The sequence below is a fragment of the Puccinia triticina genome, chromosome 8A, assembly GCF_026914185.1.
Source record: "Puccinia triticina chromosome 8A, complete sequence".
NCBI classification, from domain to species: domain Eukaryota; kingdom Fungi; phylum Basidiomycota; class Pucciniomycetes; order Pucciniales; family Pucciniaceae; genus Puccinia; species Puccinia triticina.
The window spans coordinates 1,384,706-1,403,144 of record NC_070565.1 but is presented as its reverse complement, the minus strand read 5'-3'; the positions used below and the strand labels follow the sequence as shown (position 1 = coordinate 1,403,144).

Genomic DNA, 18,439 nt, shown 5'->3' with positions numbered 1-18,439 from the left:
ATGTTGCAAACAGACAGAAAAGAGGCGTCGTCGCTGCTGTGCTGTCTGTTTGCACGCAAACAGACAGGACTACCCGCAGGTATCCGCCCGGATAACCAAGGTTATCCGCCCTACCTGCCCCAGCGGATGGGGGTGTCCAGCTGAGGCCTAAACAGGCAGCAAATAACCAAATACAAACCGGTACCCGGGTTCACAGGGGCCATCTCTAGTGACACACACCCGTGAGTACCCGCCTTTTCCCCCCGGGTACCCGCCCGCAGGTGCCGGGTGCGGGTGCGGGTGTCTTGAATCCTGGAAAATTGAGGCGGGTACCCAGGTACCCCATGGGTACCCGGGTGTGAAGTGACATCTCTAGATCTCCTTCCTTGTTTCCTCTCCAGTTCCCTTGTCTCAACTCCCACACCCACTGACTCATCTTTCAAGGATCTTTGCCAACACAAGGCCAATGAAAGATCCTCTCCTGGCCCCTACAATCAAATTATTGGATATCTTCTCTGGATTGTGCAATGCACCAGACAGGAAGTCTCCTTTGCAGTGAACAAACTGTTGCAATTCCTCAGAGATCCTTCCAAGGCCCATTGGTCAGCCGCAGTTAGGGATGATAATCGGGCGGGCCGGCCGGCGGGCGGCCCGAACCCGCCCCGGGTTCGGGTTGGGTTCGGGCGACGCCTTGCGAGAAAAAATCAATGTCGGCCCGACCCGGCAGACCCGCCACTGTATCCGGGCCGGGGCGGGCGGCCCGTCGGGTCCCGCCGGGCCACCCCCGAATAGGCCGGGGGCGGGGACCCAAGCGGATATCGTGTGCACTGTGAGTCTCACATGATACAGCTAGCGCCACCGATCCCCTGCCACCCACCACCATCCAGCCACCACCGCCGTCGAATCCCACACCGCCGTCGAATCCCCCACCATCCAGCCACCACCACCGTTGAATCCCCCCCACCGCCATCCTCCTCAGCCCCACACCCCTCCCCACCGCCCCCCATAGCCAAAGAGCAGTGCACGACTGAACCAAAAAAATACACACCCCACCACTCCCCCCACCGCCGTCGCATCCACCACCGCCGTCGCATCCACCACCGCCGTCGAATCCACCCGTTCAACCACCACCCCCAAATCTATCAGATATCCGCTTGCCAACTACGAACCGGAACACCTATCGACTCTCGGCTATCAACTTTTGGCGTCAACCCTTGACTACATGGCTGAATCGACTGGCGAGGAAAGCAACATTCCAGTCTCTTCCACTGGACCGAATATGCAACCAAATCGATCTGGTGATGACCCGCCTCCGACTCCACTGCCAGCAGATACCCAGAGCGAATCACAAGAAGAGATCAGCGGCAGCCAATCGAAGAGGCGAAAACTCACGAGTGGTGTGTGGGAGCACTTCTCCAAGTTCATAGGTGAGTTATTATCTTTCTGCTTTCCTGAATCTTCCCATATTTCCTGCTCTAGCCATTCCAATATTATACTAACATTCTTAATTTCTTTGGTATGGGCATCATTTTCTAGACACAGATGGCAAGGAGAAGGCCAAGTGCAATTACTGCGAAGTGAAGCTTGTAGGCGCCTCGTCCGCTGGAACCAACCATCTCCATCGACACTCGAAGAAATGTCTCGTTGAGAAAGGCGGTGTCATGGTGAAACAAGGTCTTTTGAACTTTAGCTCGTCGATCAAATCTGCCGGCCACACCGTCTGGATATACAATCAAGATCGATCTCGCAAACGAATGGCAGAAATGGTAATTCAACATGAATACCCCTTTGCAATGGCTGAGCACGAAGGCTTTGTCAATTTCATGAAAGAAACTCAGCCTCAATTCAAGATGCCCGGACGCCAGACTCTGCGAAACGATTGCATCAAATTGTTCAACGAACAAAAAGCGACCTTTATCGCTCTCATCGCAAAGGACGCCGACCATGTTGCACTCACAACCGATCTATGGACGGCCTCCGATCTCACTGGATATATGGTGATCACGGCCCACTATATCAGCGCACAATGGAGCCTTGAGAAGTTAATCATCAGTTTCCGACCACTTCCGCCTCCGCACTCCGGCCCTGCTATTTCCGACCGACTCAGTCAAGTACTACGTGATTGGAAGCTTATCAACAAGCTAGCTTTTGTCACAGTTGACAACGCAGCCTCAAACACAGCAGCCCTCGTTAGACTTCGACGATATGTGGATGATCGCTCTGCTACTCCGGGCGGTGCAACCTCGTGTTATTTCCATGTGCGCTGCTTAGCCCACATCATCAACCTCATCGTCAAGGATGGGCTCAAATTCTCCGGTTCAGCTGTTGATCAACTACGCAACAGTGTTCATTACATCCACGGATCACCAAGCCGCATGGATGCCTTTGAAAAGGCGCTCACTGCAGTTGACATCGAACTCGACAAGAAACGACCTTGTAAGAACGTTCCGACGCGGTGGAACTCCACTTACCTAATGATTGAGTCTTCCTTACCCTACAAGCTAGCCTTCGAGGAACTAGCGATCCAAGACGATAAGTATGACTACTGCCCGACCGAGGCTCAATGGGAGGAACTGGCTTCAATGGAAAACTTCCTTGAGCCATTTTATCAAGGTTGGTGTTTATTTTTCTTCTCAATTTTGTTTATTGGACCATTTTGGACCGAGTCACTTATATCGGTCTTGTTTTAGCAACGGTTTTGTTGAGTGGCACCCAATATCCAACCATCAATTATGGATATCGAGCGATGTCGGCCGTTGAACATCAACTAAACCATTATGCGGCCCATCCAAGCGATCTCGTGAACCTCAAAGACATGATCAAGCCGATGAAGGCCAAATTTGAAAAGTATTGGGAACCATCAAAGGAACTCCTGGCCGTTGGTCTTATTCTTGACCCCCGTTTTAAGATGCGATACCTCCGCTTTCATCTCGAGCAGCACACCGCGCCCGACCAGGACATCAATGAATTTGTCGGAAATGTGCGATCGACCGTCTTTCAACTATGGAACCTGTATGCTCCAGCTTCATCATCTGCCGCTGAGCCAACCGCCAATCAAAATCAAACAAGGCCAACGAAGGCAATCAACAAGGACTTGACTGCCTTCCATCAGTACATGGCTGGAACCGTTGAAGCTTCGCCGAATGCACCTGCGGCTGAGTTGGATCTTTACCTCGAAGAACGAAATGTGATCCTCTCCGACAATTCTGATTCCGAGTTCGACCTGCTTGGCTGGTGGAAAATGAATTCACCTCGATTCCCATCACTATCGAAGATTGCCAGGACAGTGCTCATGGTCCCAACAACATCAGTAGCCTCTGAGTCGGCTTTCTCTACAGGCGGGCGAGTTCTTGATGATGATCGAATGCGCCTGAATGAAGATTCTGTCGAGGCATTGATCTGCTCTCAAGACTGGATCAAGGCTGCCAAGCGGGCAGCCTTGCAGTGATTTTTCATGTTATTTCCCTCGTCATTACTAAATTTATACACGCAAATTATTTTTTCACCAATGTTTTTTCACTGCTCCTCCCTGGGAATCAAGTAGAAACAATTTTGAAGGCTATTTATCCTAAATTCTTATTTTTATTTTTATTTTTCTGGCTCCTTATGGTTTTTGGGCGGGGCCCGCCGGCGGCCCGCGGGCTGTCCATGGGCAGCCCGAGTCATAAACGGGTTCGGGTTTGGACATCATTTGAATGAGGCTGGCCCGGCCCGGCCCGTCCATCAAGTTCCCGGGCTGCGTCGGGCCAGCCCGCGGGCGGCCCGAGCCCGCCCGATTACCATCCCTAGCCGCAGTCAGGGTTCTCTGCTACCTAAGGGTGCCATATCTTTGAAACCCCACAAGCAGGCTACCATGTCCTTGTCAATCACTGAGGCCAAGTATAAGGCCTTGTCAGACTCCTGCAGGGAGCATCTGTGGCTTTGGAATTTCCTGACCAAACTGTGGCTTTTTCCTCAAGAGGCTCTTCCACTCCAAGTCAACAACAAGGGTGCATAGGCTCTTTCCAACAACCCGGAGCATCACTCCCGCACAAGGAATATTGATGGCTGGTACCACTTTGTGTGTGAGTGTGACAAGGGCTCAAAAATCAAGATCTTCCAGGTCTTGAATCATAACATGCTTACCAAGCCACTCCCCCATGTTCTCCTCAAAAAACATTGCCAAATGTTTGGAATTTTCTACTTTCTGGTTATTCTTGTTTTTCCACCTCATGTTTTCCTTCTTTTTCTTTCTTTCTCCCAGATCAGCAAGGGGGGGATTGAGGTGGCTCATCCGGTTGTGTGCTTCAATCTTCCATTTCTCTCTTCTGTCACAGCATTTGACATCTTGTTTTCATTTCTCACTTGACTACATAACCTGGAGTAGCAGCAGTTGGGAAGGCCTTCCCTCATCCTTTCCAACACACTCACTTCCCTTGTTTCTGCGGCTCCAGGTAAGTTTTCTCCTTCCTTTTTTCTGTCTTTTCATATGAAAGAAACATAATAGGGGGATTCAAAGTTGGCCATGCACGACTTGCATGCACTTTTGCAAGTTGCTGCTCAAGGCTCTTATTGAACACCAAATTTCAAAAAAACATTCAAGCAGGCTTAGGGAGTGTATTACAGTGTGGCTTGCATGCACTTTTGCAACTCGGTGTTCAAGAATGAACTTGAACACTGACTTGCAAAAGTACATGCAAGTCACATCTGGCCAACTTTGAAACCCCCTAATAATTTCCAACACACTCACTTCCCTTGTGCCTGCTGCTCCAGTCTCTGTTTCTCTCATCAATGCCAAGGGGCTGCTCAGATAATGAGGAGCATCATCTAATGTGGTTCTGTGCCTTCAAAGGTGTAGTGGCTAGGCCACCTTAAACTTCAACCTTAATATCTAATAAGAAAGGTGTTGAATGTTGATTTTTTGGGATGTTCAGTTTTAATAGCAAATTTATCCAGAATCAGCATTATGGCACTCTGTCCTTCCTAAGTTTTGAAGTTGAGGCAAAAGTAACAAGCCTTTATGGGCCTGCTGTAGTATCACATATTCTTCTATTTCCATATTATGACATCATCTTACACTGACTCTGCAGCCTCAGCCCAAGCTAAGGCAAGGCACAACCATGGTGGTAGAGCAGCAGGCGTTGTATGTACCAGGTCTTGGGGAAGGATATTCTTGGGTACAACATCAACATTTGAAATAAATAAATGATACATTGTCACCCAACACAGGAAGCCTCATAACCAACAACGGATGCAGATATGTGCACATAAACATGCAAAATGTGGCAATGCTAGACAGGAAAGAAGAGGATAGGAGGGAGACACGAAATGAAAGGTACAGAAGGTCATTTGTACATCATCTATATATGAATTGGTTGCAATATAATAAACACTCGCTTGCCCGCCCTACAGCTCACACACCACAACACACATACACGTGCAGAGCTACACAAATGCTCTTCTACACCCCCGAAAGCCGAACCCATCACTAATAAAAGAAAAAAGCCGGAAAAAGAAGTGCAATTAAGGGAGAAAAAGACGAAGCGTTTGTTTTTTCGAAGGTTTCTGGTTCAGGAAAAGGGGAGAGAAACGTGGAGGGACCGAGGGGGGGAGGGGATTAGAGGGAGCGGGTGGAAGGCGGAGGGGGGAGAAGATGACGATTAGAAAAACGAAGGTAGAAGCTAAAAAAGACGGAGAGAAAAGGAGAGAAAGAAGATCAGTTGCCGAAGAAGGACAGATGGCGACAGAAGAAGGCGATGTACTTAGCAGCAACGGCGACCAAGATGCAAGCGCACAGCACGGAGGGCCCGACGGGGTCGTAGTATCCGCTAGCGTCGCGGGCGCGGATTCGACGGACGCGTTGGACGAAGGTCGTCGACGAGTACACGATCGAGAGCAGCGCTAAGAGCGTGAAGATCACCGATACTTGGAAGCCGGTGCGATCGTTGATCGGCGAGAAGTTGAGCAGACTCAGTGAGATCCCGCTCAGGATCGTCGAGAACTCCAGCCACGTCTTCATACACACAAGAATCAGTAAGAATTATTGGAATGGGAAAGTAGGGGTAAGCTCACGAAGAAGGTGCGCTCCGTCGCGAAATAAACTTTGGGTTCGATGCGGACTGGGACAGCGATTTTCTTGCCCTTAGGGGCGTTGAAGTAGCGGATCCATTCCAGCTGGGCAGGGTTAGAAGTGCTAGCGTTAACAGCCACGGATCTGGGGGCGGTAGCGCCGACGACCTTGGGGTTTTGGTCGTCGTTGTCGTCGTCCTCATCGTCGTCGTCGTCGAGGGGTTCGTTAGAGGGCAAGGAGTGGGAGGGCGCACTAGCGGCACCGCGGAGGTTGCGGAAGATGCGCTCGGAATGGTTGAGCATCTTGGCCTTCGCCTTCAGCATCTTGCGCAGATTGCCCGGCGTCAGCTTGGCGAAATACGCCGGCTCGCTCGCGGCCTGCGTCGTCCCGGAAGGGTTGTCGTTTGCCTCCAGGTCCACCTCCGTCGCGCCCTCGAACTGCTCCGCCGAGCTGCCGGGCGCCGCAAGAGTCTTGGCCTCCTCCTCGGACCCGCTCGCACGCGAGCCCGGCGGCGCACCGGCCACTCGACTCTCCGTGGCCGCCGTCGCTTCATCCGCGGACACTCCGGCTACTTGACTCTCGGTTTCCTTCGTCGAGACCTTCTGCAAGCGATCCTCCGAGCCCTCCACCCCTTCCTCGTCTTCGGAGAGAGGCTCAGTATATGGACGGGCTTGGTGGTCGGCATTGCTCTTGCCGTGTCTGTTGCCCGCCGGTCTAACTTCGGACGCGTGGCGGGAGAGTGTCGTGGGCCGGTCGATCAGCTTGAGCGGCTCGTTCTTCTTGATATCGATCTCCATCTGAGGCAGCCAAAAGGGGACCAGCGAGACTCGGTTGGGCATCAGCGTCGCACAGCCATGGATAAACTTCGAGAACTTCGGCACCGCCTCGACTAATGGTCCCGACACCAGCTCTTTCACCCATTCCGGGGGCTCTTGGCCCAGTTGAGTTTGCAGTTTGACTTCAAGCACTCCGTATGGGAAGATGTGTTTATCGTCCTCCTCGACCGTCGGGAATGGGAAATCGATCCCCGCATCCGTCCGACGCCAATTGTTGTCAGGCCTTCTGATCTTCCCGTCCCAGTTGTCCTCTCTGACCATCGTCAGATCGGTGTCGAAGGAGATCCGGACTCGAGCATCCCCAGGTTGTTGGAACGCGGTGCGGTTGTAGAAGGTGCGCACACAAGGCTGGAGTTTCTTCTGTTTGACTCGCTCCTGTACCTCTCTGGCCAGACGGATCATCGAGTCTACCTCCTTGTCCGACTTCTTCCCCTTCTTTCGAATCCCTTCAAAATGCTCGTCCATCGTCATTTTCCCGGCCAGGTAGTCATTCAGTTGCTCCTCCTTGATACTGAATCGCGCCTTGACCGACTTCTCTCCCGTCCAATCTTCCCGGTGGGTCTTTCGTTCAACAAAGATCTGGGACACTGACATGTCCCCATACCATCGCATTCGGATCGCTTCGGCCCCTTCGGTTTTCTCTAGTCTGCCCAGGTAGAGCTCCAAGTCTTCGTTGTCATAGTATATCGATGATATCGCTGAATCAGATGGTTCAAATGCTTTATCGGGATTGAAAACTGGAGAGAGAGATGTACTTCTCAATATTACGACTGGGGAGTAAGATGAGATTGTGTAGAAACTTACCCAACACAGGCAAGTGCTTCAAAACCAATAATTTAAGGGCGACAAAGTTATCTCGATGTACCTATTTTGACGGGAGTAAGTAGCCATAAGTCAGATCTATGTAGACTGAGGGAAAGGGAGGTGAGACTGACCCAATACTTGGTAGTTTGTCTTACAAAGGCGCTTTGACCGCCGCCGGCTGCACTGTCGCCGACGGGCGGATGACCTCTGGTGCGAACGAGATTGAACAAGCGAGAGAGCTGGACAACCAGGGCCTCGTAGTTCTCCTTGTAGAATGGGCGGGTTTCGAGATGGTGTTGGATAAACTCTCTGCGCAACTCCCATCCGGTCTTTTTCTAATATATATATATATATAAAGAGTTTCCTTTTTGATTAGTATGAGACCAACACAGTGATGATGAGTTGCTTACATCGTGTTTCTTGACGATCTTGATGAATGCGGTGTAGTTGAGATGAGAGAAGTGACCTGAGAACAGAAAGGAATGGATCAGGGCTTGAAATGGGCGCTGTTTGGGGATGTGGAGCTCACCCAGGTCATGGACGTCGGCGATGATGTGGGTGAGTTCGTACTCTAGGGTAGCATAGTGCTCCTCTACTTCCTCGTCCAGATCGTCGTCACTCGTACTGCCTAAAGCGGCCTCGATCCTGTCTTCCTCAGTCGGCGGCTCCTCGTTCTCGCCCTCGTTTGAGGCCGGCTTGGATCGTCGGCCGGAGCTGGATTCGATGAGCTCCTTGACTTCGGCCTCGTACAGACTGATCTTCTGGTGTAAGTCGGAGATCTGCATGCAGTTTTTGGGCAGGATGGTCAGGAAGGGTAGACAGGATGGACGATGATGATGATGATAATGATGAGAGCAAGCAGACCTTTCGTTCTTGGAAGTTGGCTACCTTCTGGAGTTCCTTATCTAGTTCTCGCACAAAGATCTGTTCATCATTGTCGTCCCAGGTTTTCTTGGCCTGTCTCGACTTGATAAACTTCTTGAGTCCGGCATAGTCGACGTAGTACTTTGACCATTCTTCGTGGAGTGCGTCCTTGATGGTCACGCCGAACTTCATCGGCAGCGATGGTTGTCTGAAGTTTGATGCAGGTAGGTTGGGATCGAAGCAAGGGATCGATGGTGAAGAAGTGCCTTTTTGGGTGGTTGGGCTGGGTGCTCAATGCGCTGCTGACCGCCGAAAAGTTTTGTACACCACGGGTTCGTTTCCTGGAATGCACTGCGTTGGCCCGGCTGCGGGGTCTAAAACAGGGCAGGCTTGACCTGTCGGCCTTGCATCTGACAGCGGGGGCAGGTCAACCGCAGCGATGGGTCAGATGTACGTTGGTCTGACCCATCTGACCCAAGTGTAATGCCAACCCTTCCGACCACTACATCGGCATTGCACTTGGGTCGAGCGGGGGTAACCCAACTTACCCAACCGACATGAGGCGGCCTCGGCGGGCAGGCCGACGACCTCAGCTGGTAGGGCCAGCCTGAGGGACTCGTTGGCTTAACCAGTTGGTCAAGCGCGAGTCCACCAGGACTTGCCAGCCGGCCAGGGCTTACCCAACTGAGCAAGCCAACGTCAAGCCAGCCAGCCAAAAAAAAAAAAAAAAAACACATGATTTTTTAATAGGTTTTCCGTGCCTGTTTCCATGTAAGGAAAAAGGCTACATAGGAGAGAAATTACAAAAAAAATAAAAACAAAAGTGAGGTCTTGAGAAGAATGCAGAGAGCGTCTGCTTTGCTCATAATACTCAGTAAACCCTGGATTCATGAACTATATTGCACATTACTGTGCATTATTTTCATAAATTCTGCCATGGTCTAGTGGTCATTGATGACGACTGGCCTTGAGTCTTGATTAATCACTGGCCATCATGGGTTCAAGCCCTGGGGAAAAAGTACTTTTGGCAAGCCGCCCTCAGGTCTCTTGACCCAACCCTGACTGCGGTGCCTACGGCAGGCCAACGTTGGATGCAAGGCTGACAGCGGTGCACCAACGTCGGCACGGTGTTGGGAGTTTGCTTCACTGCGGGCTGACGGAGTGGTTTTACGCCAACCCTGCGCTGGCAGTCAAGCCAACTGCGGGTGCCATCTTTTCCCGCTACGAAGCCCGCCCAAATATCTGGCGGGACGCGGGAGGGTCGGCCCAACCCCAATTTTCGCGTTGAGCCACAGTCAACCGCGCTCCGTGGTGTACAGGTGTACTTCTCCAACCCAAGTTTCACATCTCCGCCCCGCCACTATCGGGAATTGCAGGGTTCACAAATCACAATTTTTAGAGCATCCTTACCGGTCGAGCTATGTTGGCGCGAGTTTTGACTCGCAGCTGTTGCAAACTAACTTAGCGACAGCGATTCAGCCGTATCGGTTCGGCTTGCGCGGGGTGGAGCTGAGTGGTGGGCGCGGGAAATGGCAGTTAGCTTTGAGCTAACCGTCACTAAATGTAGTGACGGTTAGCTGAAATTCAAGCTTCCCACTAATTTAGCTTGGGCTTAGCTACACCCGGTGTGGTTGAGATTGGTGGCTAAACTAGCTAATTTCGAGCTAAACTAGTCACCGGTAAGGATGCTCTTACAAAGCTGGAGCTGGCCTGACTTAACTAAGCCTCCCGGGACCGGGGGTGCAGAGCACCCCGCACCCCAATGCGGAGCATCTCCCATTCCGCAGAGGTCGCGCTTCGCGCCAGCCCAGGCTGTACCAGGGCCCTCCGAAGTGAGGGACTTGTGATAAGTCAGGAGCTGGCTACTAAATACTTGTTCATCTCAGGTGAGGCACGCTTCAGGTACTTGCTTATTCATTGTAAGCACCTAATTAAGATGTGCTCCACCCAAGTTGTGAAAATTACAGTCATGAAAGTCCCACTACAATTAGACTTGAAGGGGCAGCTGGCACCAGGCTCAAATTCCCAGTTTTGTAGACTTCCCATCTCATTCACCCTTACAGTCACGCCCAGTACACCCCCACACATGGCAGAATTAGATAATTGGCAAGAGAAATTGGGAATTTTTGCCGGGACATGAGCCAACCTGCGCTTCTGTAAACCTGACTTGCTGATCACCAGCCTTCCTTCCTATCTCTGACAAGGTTTGTGAGATCATTATTCCTTAATCCAATAGAGGGATTCAAAGTTGGCCATGTACAACTTGCATGCACTTTTGCAAGTTGGTGTTCAAGGCTTTTATTGAACACCAAATTTCAAAAAAACATTCAAGAAGGCTTAGGGGGTGTAGTACAGTGTGGCTTGCATGCACTTTTGCAACTCGGTGTTCAAGAATGAACTTGAACACCAACTTGCAAAAGCGCATGCAAGTCGCATCTGGCCAACTTTGAAACCCCCTAATATACATAGGCACATGAGTCAAAGAAGCAATGAGCAGTGTGCGAGAAAATTCAGTTAAGAGGTAGACAAAGCAGTGGTAAAATAAGATCAGATTGTAAGATTTGACAAACGTGATTAGGGAACTGTGTAAAGAGCTAAACTGCTTGGCATAGCTGGTTCTAAAACACTTTAAAATGAACTGACAGATACATATCTATGAAGAAGGGAAGCAAAGAAGACATAAAGAGAAGCAATAGGAAGATGGCAGAGAAGAGAAAGATAAACCGGAAGCCATATCAAGCAGATCACTGTAAATGTACGGGTTTGCGGAAAAGAAAAATACCATTTTAAAAAAGATTTGTATTTGTATGACCTTGCAAACGTATCATTTTACAGGAAGCTTATTGGCACTAAGCCTCATGTTTGTCTTGGTAAATGGTAGCCCAGAGTTTCTACTGGTATGTCTACAGAGGTTAGGTGTTTCTAACCATGTTTACCCCGGCGACGCCCCCCACCACGGCCACCAGGTCCCCACGTGGTTCGAGGAGGACAGTTCTTGCGGTAACAATTGTATGTGTTTCCTCCCATGAAGAAAAAATTATTGCCACCCGAGTCCGCAGAATGTGTTCTAAACCACCAAATCAAGACGGCGACGCATACGCCAAGTACCAGAAGGAGGCAGCAGATTTCACACATACAACAAGCAGTATCTGGATCGAGATCACGACTTCTGGTTTGGATACCTGTGCTGTAAGGCAATGCTATGGTGTGTGTTCGCTGATTCTGCTTGAAAACCGTTGGATTCTGTGATGCGGAATTGCAAACAAATTATCCAGCATCAATCTGGCAATAGCTTAAAATGAATCGGCTTGGATCCGTGAGGACAACCCACCAAATGCGCCTGCTCTACAGCCAATCTATTGTAAGATGCCACTCCTGACTCTTTGTCAGCCTGTACGATATTGCTGGGCGGTTCTTGGCCTGGTACAATCTCGATGCTATGACCTTCAGACAATGAAAGGGTGGAATCTTCATGTGCTTCGGCGGATTCTAGCTGGAGCCTGTCTGCTGCACGAAATGGAACTCCGGGATTCACATTTCGATAGGGAGCCGGGCGTGAATACTCCGTCGGGCCCAAACCTGCTGAATGCTTAGGAATGTCCATTGCAACATACTGCCCGATGAGCTGTTCAAGAAGACAGGACCATTTAGTTTGAATCTTGCCTGATTCTAAATAGACCTGCGGCAATACGACTGACCAGAAAAAGGAACAAAAGGGATGTCATGGTGGGGAGCTTGCAGAAGAGTTTCTTCTGAGGATAAACAGAGTAGTTTCAATGCGCTGTGTGGGCAAAAGTAGAACTGAACCGAGTGTCTCCTTTTGTGAGTGCCACAAGAGAAAACTCTTCCTGCAGCGAGTGGGCGGTTAACAAAGGATTTGCCTGTATCACTTGAAGCCCGTCCAGACTGTCGTGGCGAGTCAACTTGATCCCCTGCGCCCATTATAAGTTCTGTACAAGTATGATTGCAGCATGTCCTGTTGAGCTTAACGTTCCTCAGTCACCAAGTTAGGCAAGTTTTGACGAAGGACTGCCTGTTTTCACAAGGAGATCGGTGCGGCTCGGGCCGTAATGGCGGTACGAATACGTACACCGTCCCCTGCGCCCATTGTAAGTTCGGTACAAGTATGATTGCAGCATGTTCTGTTGAGCTTAACGTTCCTCAGTCACCAAGTTAGGCAAGTTTTGACGAAGGACTGCCTGTTTTCACAAGGAGATCGGTGCGGCTCGGGCCGTAATGGCGGTACGAATACGTACACCGCGGGGCGAGTGGGGCGTCAAAGTGGCGGCATCCGTGGCGCCCCATGGACCCCGCATGTCAGAAGACGCCTCAGTGCCGCGCTATGACCACACCCTCTAGGGGCGCCCTCGGACACATCCCCACCACGCCACAAGGTGACGTCCCATTCGCGGCAGCTTCCCTGAGGGCGTCACCGTGACGGCGCCCTGGCGCCTGCCAGGCCGCTTATCGGCGGCCCTATGGACGCCCGGGGACCGTGCCAGGTGTGATTGGAGGGGCGGCCCGGGGTCGAAGTGAGTGCGGTGGGGCGTGGTTGAGCTAACTTAACTGTGTACCTCCCAAGGGAGGCCGAAGGCCTCGGGACTTCGGCCTTATCGGTGAAATTTGCCTGAGATAAATGTTGATGATCCTTCCTTTTTTATGCTAAGGCCCCTGCGCGGTGCCATCTTTGTTTAATCACCCTCTACATTGACACTTAGAATCATTAGAAGCCTGGCTATCCCCTGCCACCTTCATCTTTATTTTTCTCCCTCCCAAACTCAAGATACAAGGCATGTAGTAAAAAAAACCTCATGCTTGCTAAAACAGCCAAGGCATCATTGTTTTTTGATTTGGCTCCCTTGGGATTTGGATTGAACTGGGGCAAATGCATGTTCCCACAAGCATCCTGCACCTTTCCAAAGGTCTCAGATCTGTCAAACCAGTGCCAAAAGAGAGCAAAAACAAAAGGAACATCGACAAGCGGCCAAGCTTGAAGAAGGCAGCAGATCTTCAGAAGAAAGCCAATCAAGTGGCAAAGTTAAACTCTCAAGGTGCTCAGGGGGCGAAATCTCCAGACAGGCAAGCAACGGAATCTCAAGGTACTCAGGCGGCGGGCTCTCTTGACAGGTAATCAATATATTCTCAAGGCAATCAGGTGGTGGACTCTGAGGGTGGTCAAGGAATCAAGAGGAAGGGGACAAGGCCAGTTGGTCGCCCTCGGAACTTTGGGCGCAAGGAGTTCAAAGGACGTCTTTGGAAGCGGCTTGGTGAGGATGTTGGCGAGTTGGTCTGCGGGAGGGATCCAGGCGAGGACGGCGAGTTCGGCGCGAATAGTGGGATGGTTGGCTATTCTCAACAGGATAGTCGCGCCGGCATGGACGTGTGTGCCGACGGGGTTGCTGTCGCAGTTGAGCCGGATGGTGAGGCTGGCGCCAAGCAGGGATTTGAGCAGGTTGCGGATCCAGAGGGCCTGTTTGATTGTCTCGTCCACCGCCATCATCTCTGCATCAAACGGCAACAGTGGATGGCCAGGATGGCCACAATTGGGTACACCACGGGTGCAAAAAGATATTACGAAGCCGGATGGAATCCGGCTTGGGAATATTTTCCAGTTCATTCAGAACGGACGTCGCCAGGAACGAGTCACAGCATCCGCGTTTGTGATATTTTGAGAATATCTCAGAAACCACTCTGAGTGGTTTCTGGAATATTTTGCATAAATTTAGGAAATATTTTCCGGGATATTTCCCCCCAAATATATTGAAAATATCTCAGAAACCACTCAGAGTGGTTTTTACAATTTTTTTGAAGATATTCTTGATGAGAAAACCAAAATTTTTGGAAAAATATCTTGAATCCCACCACATATCCAGGAAAATATTTTGTTAACCAAGTTTTATCTCACAAAATATTCTATTAAACCATTTTTATAATGCAAAATATTCCGATATCCACATTTTGTTGGACAAAATATTCATGAGAACCAAATTTATTGCTCACAATATTTTGCTGCCTCAATTTTATTGAGTGAAATATTTTCAAAACTGCCCTGGATTTCATAATATTTTCAAAAATATTACACATATCAATCCGGCATCATCCCAACGGGAAGCCCGGATTATTTTCATTGCAAGCAAGAAAATAGAAAGAACAACAGAAAAGATATATCCAAGTATATTAAAGCCTCACATTCATAGAAAAAAAAATTCAAGGGTTTTCCCTACAAAATAACAAAAACTACAAAAAAATTTCAAGGGTTTCCCCTTTATCAAAACACGCAACCAGCAAACCACAACCAACAAAACAAAAACAAAAAACAAAAAAAACCCGTCCCCCACCCCCGTGCCACCTAACGCAGCAAGCTGACGTACATGGCCCACCGTCCATCCCTGTCTAGCAGGGTTAAAAAACGGTGAGAGGAAGACCCCCAGCCCTAGAGCACAAGGGGGGCCCACGAATATCCCCCGTCAAACCGCGCAAATGCAACGGCGGACGAGGGTGAGACGACCCCAGAGCTGGAAGTACAGCCCAAAGAGTCGCCTGGTGAACAATGTGCTCACGAGACCCCCCCTATTTATAGCCACCACAACCACCATTACCCGGCCCCTCCTCCCAACTAGCCTTTCGCCGCAGACATCACAACCCCAAGCTGTTCCCACCGTCACCAGACCCTTTGCCGCCGCCACAACAGCCACCAGCCCAACATTTCGCGACGGCCACCCCCGCCCCTCCATGAACTGATTCCCAAGGAAACACCGCCAGCTGACAAGCTCTTCCCGCACCATTTACCACGCCACACCCACCTCTACAGTTGCCCGCAACCAACGCCCCGCTCCCGTCACGCATCCCCAGTCATCAAGACCATCGCCTGCGGCCACAACAGCCACCCAGCCGAGCCCCTCACAACCAACAGCACACAGAGCCCAACTGCCTCCCCATCCCCGAGACAACCTCGCCAGATGACCGCATCCTCCAATGCTACACACCTCATTGGCCATGCCGAAACCCCTATGTAGCCCACATGCTCGGCCCAGGCACTTGCCGTCCGCGACCAACGCCCCGCTCACACCACGCACCCCCAATCATGCATGTACAACCCAACAAGCCCCCAATAGCTGGTCGCCCAACCCAACTGAGCCCGTCGCCTCGCCAACGGCCAAACCACTCGGGTGCCGGCGTTGGATCCGGTGAAGGTAGTCCCGGGCCGGAAGATGCACATCCCGGTCCATGTAGGAGACACGGCAATCATCGAGCAGCAGCAGGCCGAGGCGCACGAGGAAGGCGGGGTGAGGGAAATGAATAAAAAAAACCATGTGGGTATCGAAGACAGCAATTGATGGGTGGGGACGGATGTCTTACGCGATGGTAGTCGTCGAGTTGGTTGGATGTGAAGGACCGTTGGTGGGTAGACTTGAGATGAGCTTGGCATTTCTCTTGACAGCTCCAAGCCGTGGAAATCAGATACTTGGTCTCAAATCCGTACTTTTGCGATAGCAGGTTCCCGTTTGGGATCTTCTTGTTAATCTTGTCGCCGTCGGCTCGGACGATGTTCATCAAGCTGATCGATTAAGCATCACAAGACCCAGTCATCTCAATCCAACGAGGCCTTGAAGAGTTGTTGTCGGGTCGAATTGGCAAGAGGAAAAAGCTTACACTCCTTCATCACTGCAGTATGATACTACGTCATTCTCCGATAACGCTCCATTGGGCCCGTCTCCATTACATGGTCCCTGAGAGGATTGCCGGAAGGAAAATGTTCGTGTTAGTGTTCAATTTTAGCCCATGAATATCTATACTTGCTCACAGTTCCCACAACCGCAAACATTTTCTGTTACAAGATCAATCAGCTACTAGGAAGACACCGTTAGTTAACAAGCTGCTATGGCCCAGACGATCAGATTCAAGGGACTGACCAAGGATTTGAACAGCTCTGAGATCATTGTCAACTGGGCCAATTTCTTTGCACTCTGCTGTAGTTCGGACTTGTTGGGATTCGGCATGAGGTAGGTAGCGTTCTTGACGACATTGTAGACGCCCAAGTTGGAGCTGATCGGGGAAGTCAGGACAGAGTTCATGTTGAGCGAGATCACTTTGTTTAACTTGGACTGAAGACGTCCAATATTGTTGTCCAACTTCGCATACTATGATTTCGGAAAGAAGAAAACCAAAACACAGGGGAAAAGAAATATGCTTGGTTAGCTTGTCCAGCGGATGAAAGAACGTGTGAGGTTAGATTCCAAACTTAACGGCCGCGAATTTATCCGTGGACAAGGTCTCCTTATGGTGTCGACGGCAAAGAGCGGGTGCACTAGCCGCGGTGCCAGCAGCGGCAGTGCCCGAGCCGGTCACCTGAGACTCGGCCAGCACAGGGGCGCTAGCGGATGCTACTTGCGACTCGGCCACGCCAGCGGATGCTGCCCCGCTAGCTGCCGCCTTGCCCTCCACCAGGACAGCTTCTTCCAAGATGACAGTGAGTGGGCCGAGGGGAAAGAGCAGCATGGCCCCCGCGGTGGCCAAGACGATGGCTGCTAAGACTCCAGTGGTGATTGTGAGCCCCATCCATTTTACCGGGTCGTTTGAGGTACTGATGGGCAGAGAAACTGGAGTCAATGATCGTTGTCCATCCGCTTTGGAGAGCGGAGTGAAGCATAGGTAGCAGAGAGTGGGCTTACAAGTCACTGACGGCCAATGCAGCAGACTCTATGTTTGATCAAGTGGCACATTAGCACAAATTCACACAGAGATCAATGAGCAGCTAACCTCGAACCATGGTGATAGCCCCTTGGACGGCTTCGTAGAGTGAATTCATGTAAAAATTCCATTGTTGGACCGAATAAAGCACAAGCCAATCGAGCTTTGCAACTGGTACACATGGCTAAGCGGAGGGGCCAGCATAAAAAATATTTGATGAGATTGAGATTTCTTCAAGGGCCATGCAGTGCATTTGGATTCTTACCTGGCCTGCCAAACAGTGCCGGCCAATGCCGCAAATGAAGTTTGCCGCGTGAACTTGTCTCGTGTATTGCTAAAGATATCCAGGATGGGAAGGGAGAGTGGGTTAAATCCTGGCAAGCCTTCAAATTATAGAAATGGTAAGGAGCTTACAGCTAAGTTCATGTTCTGTCCACCTGGGTAGTCTCTCAGATAATGATCCATCCCAAGACTTTGCCATAATTGGGGATTTATGGGGCCCTCAATACAGCTAGAAAGCGGGATTTGTGCGGCCATTATCTGTGTTTTTTTGACTTGAAGCTTGCTCCAAAGTGTTGGACTTGAGTTCCGGGAACTAGGTTGGAAAGGATGGGCTGAGTGGGGGATATGGCAGTGAGGTGAGATTAAGGAATGTCTAGAAGTATCATAATTGTCAACACCAAGTATGCTTGCCTTACGATGAAGCTATGGTCTCTGCTTCTTGAGATTTGATGAAATAAGCAAAGGTGAGTCAGCCCAGCTTACTCAAACTTGTGTGAATAGTATTACCTATTGATATATACAAACGCAGATCGGCGACCATTTCTTCACTGCAACTTGAAACTGAAGTTCAGGGCCAATTGACAGAGGTTAGTCATTGTGCAATCTAGGCAGGGGGTGATTGATTGTGCATCAGTTGGTGGAACTCACTTTTATAGGGAGAAGAATTGGGGTCAACACCACCAGGAAAATAAGAGGTTAGTGCCGAGTCACAAGTTGGAAGACTGAAAGAACCGGGTTGGGCAATGTTGTTTGGCTGCTCACAAAAGTGTGTTGCTGGCCCAATCAAACTGAGAACCACATGACCTGAGCGACTGCTAGAGGTAAATTTGACCTGGTCGCCCGTGACCTAATCTTTGCTGCGGATGTGGACCTGTCCTGACAAATTGGAAATAAATTGTTTGAGATTGATTAATAAGGACAAAAGCAGCCCAAC

The 18,439-nt window shown here is 50.4% G+C and overlaps 2 protein-coding genes across 2 annotated transcripts; both read right to left on the bottom strand.

Moving 5' to 3' along the window:
- Positions 1-5,674: 5,674 nt before the first annotated feature.
- Positions 5,675-8,724, bottom strand: PtA15_8A145 (uncharacterized protein; the record flags this gene model as incomplete). Its single annotated transcript, XM_053171544.1, has 7 exons — positions 5,675-5,971; positions 6,031-7,601; positions 7,669-7,729; positions 7,800-8,003; positions 8,079-8,134; positions 8,198-8,447; positions 8,533-8,724. The coding sequence occupies 7 exons, from the start codon at positions 8,722-8,724 to the stop codon at positions 5,675-5,677; spliced, it is 2,631 nt and encodes an 876-aa protein (XP_053022797.1).
- Positions 8,725-11,454: 2,730 nt separating this feature from the next.
- Positions 11,455-17,302, bottom strand: PtA15_8A144 (uncharacterized protein; the record flags this gene model as incomplete). Its single annotated transcript, XM_053171543.1, has 9 exons — positions 11,455-11,775; positions 11,864-12,157; positions 12,231-12,284; positions 15,892-16,090; positions 16,186-16,262; positions 16,337-16,360; positions 16,446-16,673; positions 16,780-16,988; positions 17,293-17,302. The coding sequence occupies 9 exons, from the start codon at positions 17,300-17,302 to the stop codon at positions 11,455-11,457; spliced, it is 1,416 nt and encodes a 471-aa protein (XP_053022796.1).
- Between the last annotated feature and the right edge of the window lie 1,137 nt (positions 17,303-18,439).